Source organism: Erinaceus europaeus, chromosome 10 (genome assembly GCF_950295315.1).
Source record: "Erinaceus europaeus chromosome 10, mEriEur2.1, whole genome shotgun sequence".
Lineage (NCBI taxonomy): Eukaryota > Metazoa > Chordata > Mammalia > Eulipotyphla > Erinaceidae > Erinaceus > Erinaceus europaeus.
In genome coordinates this window covers 54180264-54196301 of record NC_080171.1, presented here as the reverse complement: position 1 = coordinate 54196301, position 16038 = coordinate 54180264, and the positions used below count along the sequence as shown (strand labels likewise).

At 40.5% G+C, this 16038-nt stretch overlaps 1 protein-coding gene across 3 annotated transcripts in view; it reads left to right on the top strand.

The window, feature by feature from the left end:
• Positions 1 to 16038, top strand: part of SLC24A2 (solute carrier family 24 member 2) — a 365867-nt gene that overhangs the window by 329111 nt on the left and 20718 nt on the right. For all 3 annotated transcript variants that reach the window (XM_060199630.1, XM_060199631.1, XM_016193634.2), the window contains one exon: positions 8758 to 8898. In XM_060199630.1, coding sequence (XP_060055613.1) covers positions 8758 to 8898 — 141 coding nt within the window. The remainder of the gene's footprint in view (positions 1 to 8757; positions 8899 to 16038) is intronic.

The following is a 16038-nucleotide window of genomic DNA, read 5'->3' as shown; positions in this document are numbered from 1 at the left end:
GGCAGCACAGCTGTTCCTAGCAGACTCCTTGCTGAGATATTTTCTTTACCAAGATTCCTCGCTCACCAGGGGTGTCATTCCAAGCTTCTTCCTTTAACTTCTCTCTTTTTTTAAGTGGCTGGAGCTCTATTTGAGTGACAAAATACCTGACCAAACCAAACAGAGTCATCCTTGCCTGGAGGGTTTGTTTTTTTTTTTGATACTTCTTACAATTGGCTGTCTGTGCTCAGGCTGCCTGCAGCCAATTGAGCAGTCCAAGCTGCAGATTGACTGTTAGTGGTTTTCTACTCTATTTTATTTTATTACTACTATTATTATATACACGTGTCCCTTTTCCATCCACCTTCTTCAGGTAGACCAAAATTAACTGTTGTGTTTTCTGTTGCTAGGTGACTGGGTGTCCTATCCATTGTGAGAGGAACTTGTTTCTCTCTACCTCTTCTCTCCACTCTCCTTTTTCCCTCCTCCTAGCTAATTTAAAAGAAAAAAAAAACTCTTTACTTTCACTGCTCTTCCTTTTTTCTTCTTTCCTTTTTTCTTTCTTCCTTTTTTTTTAATTCTTTTCTTCCTTCTTTTGTTTTATGAATTCACTGATACTCACTTGTGAATTATTTTGGGAAGAAATCTGACTCAGAGTAGGCTGTATGTGTATGTGTCTTCTCTACTTCCCTTTGTCCCCTTTCTACCCCTAAAATTCATAGTGGACAGTAGATTTGCATAATTGTCTATTCTTGCTTTCCCTTTTTTCTTGTCTCTTTCTTTTTCTTTTGTTTGGTTGCTGTTTTTTCTTGGAATGGAGGTGTTGTTTAGCTAAATGGTATTGGTTGAACTGCATCAATACTGACTTCAGTTACTATTGTTGTAGTTTTGGGGGTTGGTGACTGCACTTATCATAAAGGTCTTTAGTATATCATAGCTTGTACTCAAAACACAAAACAGAACAACAGAAAAGAAAAATAAAATCCACATCAATAAAAAAAAAATGGTTAAATCAAGAGCAAGTAAAATTGCTACCATAATGAATCAGGACAGGAGCCGAGAAGAAACTCCAAATCAGTCAGAAGTAACCATAGATGAGAAAAGTATGCAAGCAATAATAAACCTAATAATCACAGAAATGAAGACAACTATGGAGAAAAGGGCCATCAGAATTAGGGAAACAACAGAAGAGACCCTCAAGGAAAATACAAGCTACCTCGAAGTAATTAGAGAACTGAAAGTTGAAATAGCTGAGCTAAAAGGCCAATTAGCAGAACAAGCTAATACTATAACTGAACTGAATAGAGAAGCTGATGGAAGGGAAAGCAGATTAAAAGAAGCAGAAAACAGAATTAGCCAGACAGAGGATGACCTAGAAAAAACAAAGAAAGAGGTAAAAGAGCTCAAAAACAGATTGAGAGACACTGAAAACAACAACAGAGACATATGGGATGATCTCAAAAGAGCATTTAAATCATCCCAAGTATCTTCTCAGACCACAGTAGAGTAAAGCAAACATTTAACAATGAACAGAAAATTACTAAAAGTCACAGAATTTGGAAACTCAACAACATGCTGCTTAAGAAGCACTGGATCAGAAAGGCACTCAAGCAAGAAATTCAAATGCTCCTGGAAACAAATGAAAATGAAGACACAAATTATCAAAATATTTGGGTCACAGCTAAAGCAGTACTGAGAGAGAAACTCATAGCCATACAATCACATATTAGAGAACAAGAAAAGTTCAAATAAACGACCTTACTGAACACCTTAAGGACTTAGAGGAAAAAGAAGAAATGGACCCTAAAGCAACCAGAAGGATGGAAATAAATAAAATTAGAGCAGAAATAAACAACATCAAAAATAAGAGAACCATACAAAAGATCAATGACGCCAAATGTTGGTTCTGTGAAAAATTAAACAAGATTGACAAACCCCTAGCCAGATTTACAATAAAAAAAGGGAGAAGACTCAAATTAATAAAATTTTTAATAATAGAGGAGATATCACAACTGACACCACAGAAATCCAGAAAATCATGCGAGACTTCTACGAAGAACTATATGCCACCAAGCTAGAGAATCTGGAAGAAATGGAAGAATTCTTGGAAACATATACCCTTCCAAAACTGAACCAAGAAGAACTACAAAACCTAAATGCACCAATACAAACAAATAAATTGAAAAAGCTATTAAGAATCTTCCCAACAACAAAAGTCCTGGACCAGATGGCTTCACAAACAAATTCTACAAAACCTTCAGGAAACAGTTAATACCTATACTTCTAAAGCTCTCCCACAAGATTGAAGAAACAGGAATACTCCCTTCAACCTTCTATGAAGCCAGTATCACCCTGATATCAAAAGCAGATAGGGACACAACCAAAAAAGAAAAACTACAGACCAATATCTCTGATGAACATAGATGCCAAAATATAAAACAAGATCCTGGCCAAACAGATACAGCAGTATATCAAAAAGATTGTTCATCACAATCAAGTTGGATTTATCCCAGGAATGCAAGTTTGGTGCAACATACATAAGTCAATCAGTGTCATTCACCACATCAATAAAAGCAAAACCAAAAACCACATGATTATTTCGATAGATGCAGAGAAAGCCTTTGGCAAAATCCAACATCCATTCATGCTTAAAACACTACAAAAAACAGAAATAGATGGTAAATTCCTCAGATAGTGGAGTCAATATATAGCAAAGCATTCCCCCTCAGATCGGGGACTAGACAGGGCGGTCCATTATCATGATTACTCTTCAACATAGTATTAGAAGTTCTTGCAATAGCAATGAAGCAAGAGAAAGAAATCAAAGGAATATAGATTGGAAGGGAACAAGTTAAGCTTTTAGTATTTGCAGATGATATGATAGTATACATAGAAAAACCTCAAGAATCCAGCAGAAAACTACAGGAAATTATTCGGCAATATAGCAAGGTATCAGGTTACAAAAAATAAGTCTACAAAAATCAGTGGCATTTCTTTATGCAAAAACTAAATCTGAAGAAGATATCCAGAAATCACTCCCATTCACTGTTGCAGCAAAATCAATAAAATAGAATAAACCTGACCAAAGAAGTAAAAGACTTGTATACTGAAAACTATGAGTCACTATTCAAGGAAATAGAAAATGATACCTAGAAATGGAAAGACATTCCATGCTCATGGGTTGGAAGAATTAATATTATCAAAATTAATATTCTCCCCAGAGCCATATACAAATTTAATGCAATACCCATCAAAGTTCCACCAAGCTTCTTTAAGAGAATAGAACATAAACTGCAATCATTTATCTGGAACCAGAAAACACCTAGAATTGCCAAAACAATATTGAGGAAAAGAAACAAAAATGGAGGCATCACAATCCCAGATCTCGAACTATGTTATAAGGCCATCATCATCAAAACAGCCTGGTACTGGAATAAAAATAGGCAAACAACCAGTGGAACAGAATTAAAAGCCCAGAACTAAACCCCGACACCTATGGACATGTAATCGTTGATAAGGGGGCCCAAAGAATTAAATGGAGGAAGGAGGTGCTCTTCAATAAGTGGTGCTGGGAAAACTGGGTTGAAACATGCAAAAGGATGAAACTGAACCACCTTATCTCACCAGAAACAAAAATCAACTCCAAATGTGTCAAGGACATGGATGTTAGACCAGAAAGTATCAAATACTTAGAGGAAAACATTGGTGAAACACTTTGCCACCTAAACCTCAGGGACATCATTGATGATACAAACCCAATTGCAAGGAAGACTAAAGCAGAAACAAACCAATGGGACTATACACAGAAACTATCACAGAAAGAGACCCCTCACAGAATCGGAGATCTTCACATGCCATACATCAGACAAGAGACTAATCAACAAAATACACAAAGAGCAGAGCAAACATGTCAACAAAAACAAAAAAAAAATGACCCCATCCAAAAATGGGCAGAGCATATGAACAGAACATTCACTACAGAAGAGATCCCAAAGGCTAACAAACACATGAAAAATTGCTCCAGGTCACTGATGGTCAGAGAAATGCAAATTAAGACAACATTGAGATACCACCTCACCCCTGTGAGAATGGCATACATCAAAAAGGACAGCAGCAACAAATGCTGGAGAGGCTGTGGGGATAGAGGAACCCTTCTGCACTGCCAGTTGGGATATAAATTGGTCCAGCCTCTGTGGAGAGCAATCTGGAGAACTCTCACAAGGCTAGACATGGACCCAGTAATTCCTCTCAAAGGGACTCCATAACACCAACCAGAAAGATATTTTACACCTATATTCATAGCAGCACAATTCATAAGAGCTAAAACCTAGAAGCAACCCAGGAACCCAACAACAGATGAGTGGCTGAGAAAGCTGTGATATATATACACAATGGAATACTATGCATCTATTAAGAACAATGAACCCACCTTCTCTGACCCATCTTGGACAGAGCTAGAAGGAATTATGTTAAGTGAGATAAGACAGAAAGATAAAGCTGAGTATGGGATGATCCCACTCATCAACAGAAGTTGAGAAAGAAGAACAGAAAGGGAAACTCAAAGCAGGATTTGACTAAATCTGGAGTAGGGCACCAAAGTAAAAACCCTGGGGTGAGGGTGAGGGTGGATATTCAGCTTCTCGGGGCGGCAGGGGCAGGTGGGGTGGGACACAGTCTTTTGGTGATGGGAATGGTGTTTATGTACACTCCTATTAATTTGTAGTCATATAAATCACTAATTAATATGAGAGGGGAAAAATCAATTGTATGTCTCAAACTTTTTAAAGCACAGACTGAGTCTTTTTAATACACAGGCTGAGTCTTTGATATGTTGACTCTTTCAACAGCCTAGACCAGGGAGAACAGAAGCAACCGGTGGTACAGCTATATACAAATAATGTCAAAGGACATAAATTATGGTGATGTTGGGTATTATACAGCAAATCCTAACAAAGGGATTTTTCAAAGTTAACCCAATTACCAAAGAATGTGATTATAACAATAACTATCTATTGTCTTCTTGAACCCTAAGACAGCAGAACCTCACTTTTCCACTATAGCGCCTATATTTCCCCCAGTCCTAGATCCTCTAGGGTGAGGCCACTTTCCTGCATGCTTCTCTCAATTCATACCAAATAATATTGCATCCGCTGATCCCAACCTAATCAATGCTAGGAGTACCACCTCAGCATGCTTCACTTCAGACTGTGTCCAGAGACTTTAGGTGTGGAGCAACAACCGTTCACCCTCTTTGCTCGGGTGAGACCTTTCCTTTCATAATATTCTCTAATTCCATTCCAGGAGGTTCACTTCCTAACAAAGTCCCAAAACCTAGATATAGACCAGGTCCCGTAAGATAGCGCATATGTTCACTTGTATCCATAAACTAGGGCAAAATATATACCTGAAAGCAAAAGTACACAATAGTCTGCAGTGAGTCAGTATCAAGTTCATAATGAAACAGTATCTAATTAGACTTAGATACGCCCCTCACCTACTTCCTATTACAGTTCTCTCACTCACTCCAAAGCTAAACTTAGCAAAGCAAGGACTGCAAAAGCTGAATAAGGGCAAGAGACTGGCATACTTTAATGATGACTCTTTTTTTTTTCTTTTTGCTTTTTCCTTTTTTTAATTTCTTTTTTTTTAATTGGGGAATTAATGTTTTACGTTCAACAGTAAATACAATAGTTTGTGCATGCATAACATTCCCGAGCTTCCCATATAACAATACAAACCCCACTAGGCCCTCTGTCATCCTTCTTGGATCTGTATTCTCCCCACCCATCCACCCCAGAGTCTTTTACTTTGGTGCAATACACCAATTCCAGTTCAGGTTCTACTTGTGTTTTCTTTTCTGATCTTGTTTTTCAACTTCTGCATGAGAGTGAGATCATCCCATATTCATCCTTCCGTTTCTGACTTATTTCACTTAACATGAATTTTTCAAGGTCCATCCTAGATCGGCTGAAAATGCTGAAGTCACCATTTTTTATAGCTGAGTAGTATTCCATTGTATATATAGACCACAACATGCTCAGCCACTCATCTGTTGTTGGACATCTGAGTTGCTTTCAGATTTTGGCTATTACAAATTGTGCTGCCAAGAACATATGTGTACACGGATGTGTTTGGATGGGTGTGTTGGGTTCCTTAGGATATATCATAGGGTAGGTCCATTTCTAGCCTTGTGAGAGTTCTCCAGACTGTTCTCCACAGAGGTTGGACCAATTTACATTCCCACCAACAGTGTAGGAGGGTTCCTTTGTCCCCACACCCTCTCCACCATTTGCTGCTGTTATCTTTTCTGGTATATGACATTCTCACAGGAGTGAAGTGGTATCTCATTGTTGTCTTGATTTGCATTTCTCTGACAATCAGAGACTTGGAGCATTTTTTCATGTGTTTCTCAGCCTTTTGGATCTCTTCTGTGGTAAATATTCTGTCCATGTCCTCTCCCCATTTTTGGATGGGGTTATTTGTTGTCTTGTTGTTGAGATTTGCAAGCTCTTTATATATTCTGGTTATTAGCCTCTTGTCTGATGTATGGCATGTAAAGATCTTCTCCCATTCTGTGAGGGGTCTCTTGGGTTGGGTAGTAGTTTCTTTAGCTGTGCAGAAGCTTTTTAATTTGATGTAGTCCCATAGGTTTATGCTTGCCTTATTCTTCATTGTAATTGGGTAATGATGATTCTTTAGTCACTATCAGGCCACCCCATCAGCTGGGGCTGTAGTCGGGGAGTCCTGAGATTCCCAAACAGACGTGATGGGTCTAGACCTCAAAAAAATCCATCTCTCCATTTTTACCAGTCATCTCTATCAGGAACAACAAAATAGACACCTTTGTGGGCCCCACATAGGACCTTGCCCTTAACTTGGATCAACAACAGAAGGATGGACAATATACTCTATGCTACACCTAAGGAAGATGGGTCGACATTGGGGTAGCTTGGAATGTTCCTACTCATGACCACAGCATGTGAGCTCACATCTACAGGGATGCAGAGGTCACATAGGCTCCTAAGCTGAATATAGGCCCCAGACCAAATCAAATTGATGGGGTTCACAGTCAACAATATTTATACCCCTTCCACATATTAGGGAGCTACTCTCTTCCCTGATCCAGATTTCTGTCCCTTTTCCAGCCATGACATCACCTCCCCAGACAATAACTTGGATCCACCTGCATATCAGATTTCAGGCTCAGAGAAAAAAAAAACTAGTATAGCTACAGGCCCTTTGAAATATAACTAAAATATGCCTACTAGCTATCTACAAAATGGAGGACCTCCCCAACACTTCATCTGCACTATTCCAGCACTTAGGTCCATGATTGTTCAACAATTTGTTTGGGTTTGTATGTTAACTCTCTTTTCAGCCACCAGGTTCCAGATGCTAGCATGATGTCGACCAGACTTCCCTGGAGAGACAACACCACCAATGTGTCCTGGAGCTCTGCTTTCCCAGAGCCACACCCCACTAGGGAAGGAGAGAGGCAGGCTGGGAGTATGGATTGACCAGTCAACACCCATGTTCATCAGGGAAGCAAGTACAGAAACCAGACCTTCCACCTTCTGCATCCCACAATCACCTTGGGTCCATACTCCCAGAGGGATAAAGAATAAGAAAGCTATCAGGGGAGGGGATGGGATACAGAGATCTGATGGTGGGAATTGTGTGGAGTTGTACCCTTCTTATCCTATGGTTTTGTTAATGTCTCCTTTTTTAAATAAATAGAAAATAATAATAATAAATAACTCACAGACATGCCTTAATTCTTGAGTTAACCGTTCCAGGGTGCATGAGAGGAAATTTAATACTATACATTGTTACTGAATTGTCTGTGTGGTTACTTTCCTTTGCCAACTCAAAAATCCATGCTTTGCTTTTAAATTGCTGTTGATTCATCATTGGTTTACAATACAACATAAATCTTGAGAATACAGCTGTAAACACATGAGAGAGAGGAGAGAGAGTGAAAGAAAAAGGAAAATCTCACTGTACAAACCAACAAAGTACTCATGTCATTCTCACTATGACATGGAGCCCCTCTGTCCCCTTTCTCTCTAGTATTATTATAAATTTTTTTTTGTAAAATCCCAGATTTTTTTTGTTTTGAATTTTTTTTTAATTTCTTTTGTTGTTGTTTTCAAGAGCACCATTCAGCTCTGCCTATTGGTGGTGCCAAGGATCAAACCTGGAACATCTCACAGGCAAGTCCTCTGCACTACTGCTGTGTATCACCCAGACTCAATTTTTTTTTATATTGTATAGAAACAGATAAAAATCAAAGAGAGAGCAGCACTGCTTCCATCGTGTAGGTGGGGACTCGTGTTTGAACCCGTGTCCTTGTATATTGTAATGTGTACACTCTACTAGGTGAGCCACTCACGCCTCTCAAGTTTCTTCATTTTTAAGTTAAAAGAAATCCTTCCAAAAATTCAGAAGCCTGCGACTTTGTCATCAAGGAAAAGGCAACAGGAGGAGAAGACTCTTTTGCTCTAATTAAAGTTTCTTGGAAAAGGTTCATGGACCATAGCTGTTGCCCCCTCCTGTAGAATGACTGAGTTCATCTAAGTGAGATAGTGCAGAGTTCTCAGAGAGGAAAGTGGATTGTTGTTGCTGGGACTCAAGCTGACAGATGGAGCTCTCTCACAAGCCTCAAAAAATACCTCTAATGGAGCTGCCCATGACCCAGAACAAGTGATGAGGTCAGAAACTTCTCTAGTCTGTGAGTATTCTCCTCTTAGCTTCTACCTCTCTCTCTTCCCATAACAGACTACAGAGACAGCTGAGGAAGAGGATGACCAGCCTTTGAGCCTGGCCTGGCCTTCAAACACCCGAAAGCAGGTCACCTTCCTGATTGTTCTCCCAATTGTGTTTCCTCTCTGGATTACTTTACCTGATGTCCGAAAACCTGTGAGTAAAGCCCATTTTGAGAAATCAGTTCTGTGCAAAAAGCACAGTTTCCCTTCTGAGCTAAATAACATTTCTCTCTCTAGCTTCTTTATTATATAAACACAGTACATAGCATATAAAATGTAGATTAATCAACTTTATAAAGTTTCTACTCAACAGCAGGTTCTCTGCAATTAAATTCTTGGAAAACCAAAAGTTACACATGGATTTTGGATTGGGAGTAGGGAGAGTTGGGATGGAGTTGGATGGCTGTGAGCACCCCTAAATCTCACATTGTTCAAGGGTTGCCACTATATATAATATAATAATAATATAATATAATAATACAGAATATAATCCACTTCTGTTTGTCCTGAAATGAAATAGGAAGCATATGCTTATGTATGCCTGAAGTATCTCTGGATAGATGTGACTGTTTGGATTATCAAAACTTTGTAACAGGTCACTCCAAAATGTAACAGTGTGAAACAGCCATTGTATTCTGTGTGTGGATCCTAGGTCTGAAATTTGAAATAAAGCACTGTGGAGGTGGTTTACCTCTGTTTCACAATCACTGAGGTCTCCCCCTGGGAAGTCTTGGATGATTTCCATATGTAATTTTATGGATGTATCTTCAGGAATGTTTCTGGCACTTAGACGGAGAGAACCTCAAGACTGGATTCAGTTGGGAGTATCTGTGACCGAGTTTGAACATGGCCTCCCCAAGTGACCTAGGATACCTCACAGCATGGTGGCTTCAGGATAGTCTGGTATTTCACACAAACCACCAGGTCTCCCAGAATGAGTGTTCCATGGAACAGAGCAAAAGCTGCATGGTCTTGGATGGCCTGATCTTGGAAGCCACACAAACTCACTTTCACTGTATTCCCAAAGTAGCTATAAATTTGTCTTAATTAAGAAGACAATATGAAAGTTTACCTAGACTAAGTCAGTGTTACGTGGCCTATGACATTCTTGATAGGAAGAGCAACTAAGAGTTTGTTAAACGACTTTATAGAGTTTAATGACTATAATGATTATCTCTGAGAAGGAGAAGTAAAAGAAAGGATGGAAGAGATAGCATAATAGTTATACAAAAGACTTTCATGCTTGATGCTCCAAAATCCCATATCCCATTTTCAATCCTCCATAATACCATAAGCCAGAACTGAGTAGCACTGGTCTCTCTCTCTGTCTCTCTATCTCTCTGTCTCTCTCTTTTTCTCACTCCCTCTCCTCCTATCCCTCTCTGTCTCTCTCTCTCTCCACTCTTTCTCTCTCTTACTCTCACTCTTTTTAATATTTTATTTGTGTATTTATTTATTTTCATGAGAGAAGTACAGAGATAAAGATACACAGAGAAAGAGACCAACACACTGCTCATCTCTGGTTTATGGTGGTGCTGGGAATTGAACCTGGGATTTCAGAGCCTCAGGCCTGAAAGTCTTTTGCATAACTATTATGCTGCCTCCCCAGCATTCATATTCTCTCTCTCTCTCTCTCTCTCTTTCCCTCCCTCCCTCCCTCCCTCCCTCTGCCTCTCTCTCCCTTTGTGTCTTCCTCTCTGTATCTCATTAAAAAAAAAAAAAACCCACCTGCAGTGAAGCAGTACTGTAGGTATCTCTCCCTCTAGCTCCCCATTTATTCTCTTTATTTTTTAAAATATTTTTAATTTGTTATTGGATACAGATAGAAATAAAGATGGATGGAGAAATAGAGAGGGAGAGCTACAGAGACATCTGCAGCCCTGCTTCACCACTCATGGAGCTCTCCTCCTGCAGGGGACCAGGGGCTCGAACCAAGGTCCTTATGTACCAAGGTCCAGGTGCGCCACCACCTGGCCCCTCTCCTTATTTATTCTCAATTTCTTTATCCAAAATAAATAAAATTTTAAAAATAAAACAGAACAGGGGACTGGGCTGTGGTGCACCCAGTTAAGCGCATCTAGTTCTGAGCACAAGGACCCGGGTTTGAGCCCCCAGCTCCTCACCTGCAGGGGAGACACTTCACAAGCAGCAAAGCAGATCTGCAGGTGTCTGCCTTTCTCTCTCTGTTTCCCCTCCCGTCTTGGTTTCTCTCTGTCCTATCCAATAAAGTGAAAAAAAAAAATCTTCCAGGAGCAGTGGATTGGTAGTGCCAGCACTGAGCCCCAGCAATAACCCTGAAGGCATTAATTAATTAATTCAAATATATTATTAAAAAGAGGAAGCAAAGGTTGGAAGCAGGAGACTACATTTTGTTGAATGTTTGCATATATGGAATATTCAGTAAACAAAAAATAATTTCCGGGGCCAGGTGGTGGCGTACCTGCTTAAGCACACACATTGCAGTGCTCAAGGACCCAGGTTCAACCCCCTGGTCCCCACCTGCAGGGGGAAAGCTTTGCAAGTGGTGAAGCAGGGCTGCAGGTGTTTCTCTGTCTCTTTCCCATACTATTTCCCCCTTCCCTCACAATTTCTCTCTATCTCTATTCTAAATAAATAAATAAAGATTTAAAAAAATGGGGGATCAGGTGGTGGTGCACCTGGTTGAGCACACATGTTACAACGCGCAAGGATGCAAGTTTGAGCCCCCGGTCCCCACCTGCCGGGGGGAAAGCTTCACAAGTGGTGAAGCAGGGTTGCAGGTGTCTCTCTGTCTCTCACCCTCTCTATCCCTCCCTTCCCTCTCAATTTCTGACTGTCTCTATCCAATAAATAAAGATAATAGGGGCCTGGTGGTGGCACACCTGGTTGAGCGCATGTATTACAATGTGCAAGGACCTGGGTTCAAGCCCCTGGTCCCCACCTGCAGCGGGGAAGTTTTGTGAGTGGTAAAGCAGTGTTACAGGTGTCTCTCTGTCTCTCTCTTTCTCTGTCACTCTCTGTCACCCTCTTCCCTCTTGATTTCTGGCTGTCTTTATCCAATAAATAAAGATTTAAAAAAATAATTTAAAAAATAAAGATAATAATTTTTTTTAATTTTAATAATTTTCAGAAATGCATTCCTATAATATAAAAACCCAACCAGTCTCATGTTCTCCCTCCCACAATGTCACTGTTACTGTAATCAGTAGTATTCTCTACCATTTAATGGGAGCTCTGAATACAGTGCTGTTTGTGACCAGCAGAGTACAGCCTGAAAGTATAGCAAATCAAAAAACTATCCTCTACACACAACTCAAGGGTGGGGACAGCATTGAATTATACCCCTATTTTATAATTTTTTAAATCACTAATTAAAATATTAGGAAATAACACATAAAAATAAATTAAAAAATAAAAAATATCTTAAATCCTCAAAAAAAATGAGAACAAAAAAAGAAAAAAAAACTATCCCTTCCCACTCTTGTTAAACTGTAAGGTCCCGAGGGGGGGGGGGTGTGAGGAGGCTCTTCCTCTTATTCTGGCCCCACACCTGAATATTCATTCAACAACAGTGAGGACCTACTATGTATCAGACTTCTGGAGGTATTTTGAATGAATTATGTTGTGGAGTCTCAGCAACTATTTCATGCTGCCAGAAGGCAGAACTGAAAACATCCTTTCTAAACTCATGTGAAATAGAATATTGTGGTAACATCCAGCATAATTTAGCATAAAAAACACAGGATGATTCCACTTTCCTCACTTTAGCCTGACTATAAATACCCAGCCTGGTAGGGAATCATGTCTTGTCAAGTACAGGCCAAGAAAAGACCTAGTCATCTAAGGACTCCTGACATTAGAGTTTTCCTGATAAAGGATGCATGTGACAGGTGTGGCTCTCTTAAAGCAATATTTAGGCTTCTTTATTTCGAATACAAATGCAGAGCATCTGCTTTCTGCAGAAGTCTGACTTCCTGAAATCTACAGCCAAATAGCTAAAGTGTGTTCAATTTTTTCTTGGCTCACACTATGGAGGCATTTCTGAGAATTGCTATCTCCCTCCCCTTTCAGTTTCCTTTCCCTTCCCTTCCCTTCCCTTCCCTTCCCTTCCCTTCCCTTCCCTTCCCTTCCCTCCCCTCCCTTCCCCTCCCCTCCCCTTCCTTCCTCTTCCTCCTCCTCCTCCTCCTCCTCCTCCTCTTCTTCTTCTTCTTCTTCTTCTTCTTCTTCTTCTCTCTCTCTCTCTCTTTCCCTCTCTCTCTCTCTCTCTCTCTCTCTCTCTCTCTCTCTCTCTCTCCTTCCCTCCCTCCCTCCCTCTGCTGTTTTTCCCAATGCTCTTGCCCAGCCTAAGGGAGGAAGATCAGCAGGCCTGGTGTGGTATGGCCCACAGTAGAGAGGACTGACTAATAAGAGGGTATCACACAACTGCTGAGGTAATCCGGGAAATGTTCAGGAATGAGAGGAAGATGACAATCGTTCCAGATCATAGGCTCTCAAGGAGAGCATGAGCTGGCAATGTATTTGTTCTCTGTGATCTAAGCTGCTAGGTCAAGAAAACCATTAAAGAACAAAGTGGGGCCAGCAAAATAGCTCACTTGGATAGTGTGCAGCTATGTAATATGCACCATCTAGGTTCAAGCCTGGCCCCCACTGCATTGAAGGAAGCTTCAGAGCTATGGTCTCTTTCACTTTCTCTCAGCCTATTTCCCTCTCTGTCTCTATAGAAAGAAAGAAAAAAAGAAAGAAAGAAAGAAAGAAAGAAAGAAAGAAAGAAAGAAAGAAAGAGAGAAGAAGGAAGGAAGGAAGGAAGGAAAGAAAGAAAGAAAGAGAGGGAAAGGTGAGAAAGCAGAGGAGAAGGAAAGAAAGAAAGAAAGAAAGAAAGAAATAAAGAAAGAAAGAAAGAGGAAGGAAGAGAGGAAGGAAGGAAGAGAGGAAGGAAGGAATAAAAGGAGAAAGAGGCAAGAAAGCAGAGAAGCAGAGGAAGAGAAGGAGGAAGAAGAGAAAGAGGAAAAAGAGAGAAAGTCCTCAACCAGCAATTCCTAAACAACAAACATGTCAGTAATTTCCTTAATCACAACAACCTATTCTGGCTGAGGCCAACTCCTCCTCTCTGAAGTACAGGGCTGGAAGATCCCAGGATTCCCCACTACCCATGATATTCTGAGATTAAAGGAAACATAGTTATTGAATCATGCACACTTCTAACTCAAAAATTAATAGGGACTTCACTTTAAACATTTTCTTAATGAATGAATTTGTCTTCAAAGTAAAGGAACTAAAATGTAAACCTTAATGAGATTTTACACTTCTTTGATGAAAACTGAAAATAATAGAGAAAATAAAGACCCAAAAAGGTACATTCTCTCATGGCCTGGATGAATGTTCTTATAAAACAGAAATGTGTATGAGATAGCAAAATATGGCCCATTCCAGTGAGGAAGGTATCTAAGAATCAAGTAAAGCTTTTGCAACTTGTATAACTGATTTGGCTCATTCATCACATATTTTTTGTGTCTATTATGTTTCAAGCACTCCTAAGGAGGAAGTGATTGAGACTCAAAGAGGTTATGGGGCTGATCCAAGCACTCACTAAACTAGGAAGCAGCAAAGTCATAACTTTAAACCATATATCTACAGTAACTTCCACCCTCATAAATTTCAGTTTCCTCATCTCTTAAAAACTAATTATCTAAATTATCTAAAATTATCTAAAAACAAATGCCACGGGGGGGGGGGGGGTCGGGCGGTGGCGCAGTGGGTTAAGCGCACGTGGCGCAAAGCTCAGGGACCAGCGTAAAGATCCCGGTTCGAGCCCCCGGCTCCCCACCTGCAGGGGAGTCGCTTCACCAGCGGTGAAGCAGGTCTGCAGGTGTCTGTCTTTCTCTCCCCCTCTCTCTCTGTCTTCCCCTCCTCTCTCCATTTCTCTCTGTCCTATCCAACAACAAAGCAACGTCAACAACGGCAATAATAACAGCAAGGAGGCTGCAACAACTAGGGCAACAAAAGGGGAAAAATGGCCTCCAGGAGCGGTGGATTCATGGTGCAGGCACCGAGCCCAGCAATAACCCTGGAGGAAAAAAAAAAAAATGCCACTATTATTTAAGCATTGATCACATGTCAGGAACTTTGCATAATGACCCTGGGTCCATGCTCCCAGAAGGTTAAAGAATAGGAAAGCTATCAGGGAAGGGGAATGGGATACGGAGTTCTGGTGGTGGGAATTGTGTGGAGTTGTACCTCTCTTATCCTATGGTTTTTGCCAGTGTTTCCCTTTTTATGAATAAAAATTATATATATGTATATATATATATACTTATTTTTTGTTTGACTGGACATAGATAACTTGAGAGAGGAAGAGGAGATAGAGAGGGAGAGAGTGGCTCCATCATCACTGCTCACATGCACCAGGAACATCAGCATAAGCCCTCTCATAAGCCCCTCTAAGTACTTGTCCTCCCTACGAGCAGCAGTAGGAACTACCCCACTGTCAGAAGGAAGGCTGCATCATCCTACCCTGCCACTTAAAGAAGACTGGTCCTGAAATGAGGGCAGCCTAGTATGTTCCTAGCTGTGACCACGAACTGTAAGCTCAGACTGACAGGGACTCAGAGGTTACACAGGTTCCTGTGCTAAATATAAATATATCTGGGCCCTGGGCTGGGTGGGTGGGGTAAACCATTCATTTTACTCATAATTTTTTTTTCAAGTTTGGGAGCTACTTTCCACCCTAATCCAACTTTCTACCCCTATTCTCAACTCTGACACCATCTTCACAGACAATATTTTTATCTACCTCCATGTTAGCTATCAAACGCAAACAAAAAATATGAAAGTCATGGGGCCCTAGGAACATATCTAAAATAGAATTTCTAGCTTTTTTTCCACCCTAAAATCCCTATTCTCATCTGTTCTATTCCTACTTTTTGGTTCCTATTCACTAATCATTTTTGTCCTGCTTTATATGTTACCTACCTTTCAGCCACCAAGTTGCAGATGCTATCATGATTCCATCCTGACCTCCCTGGCCAGACGGCCTCACCAGCCTCACCTCTCCAGAGCCCTGTCCAACTAGGGAAAGACAGAAACAGGCTGGGGGTATGAATCAACCTGCTAATACCCATGTCCATCAGAGAAGCAACTACAGAAGCTAGATAATCCCACTTTCTGCACCCCCAAAAAGAATTTTGGCCCATAGTCCCAGAGAGGGAGAAATGATAGAGGAAGGTCACCAAAGAGGGCGCTGAGCCCCAATTCCATCAGGACCCAGAAAGAGAAAGGAAAAATAGGAAAGACATTCAGAAGTAGTAATAGCTGTAGG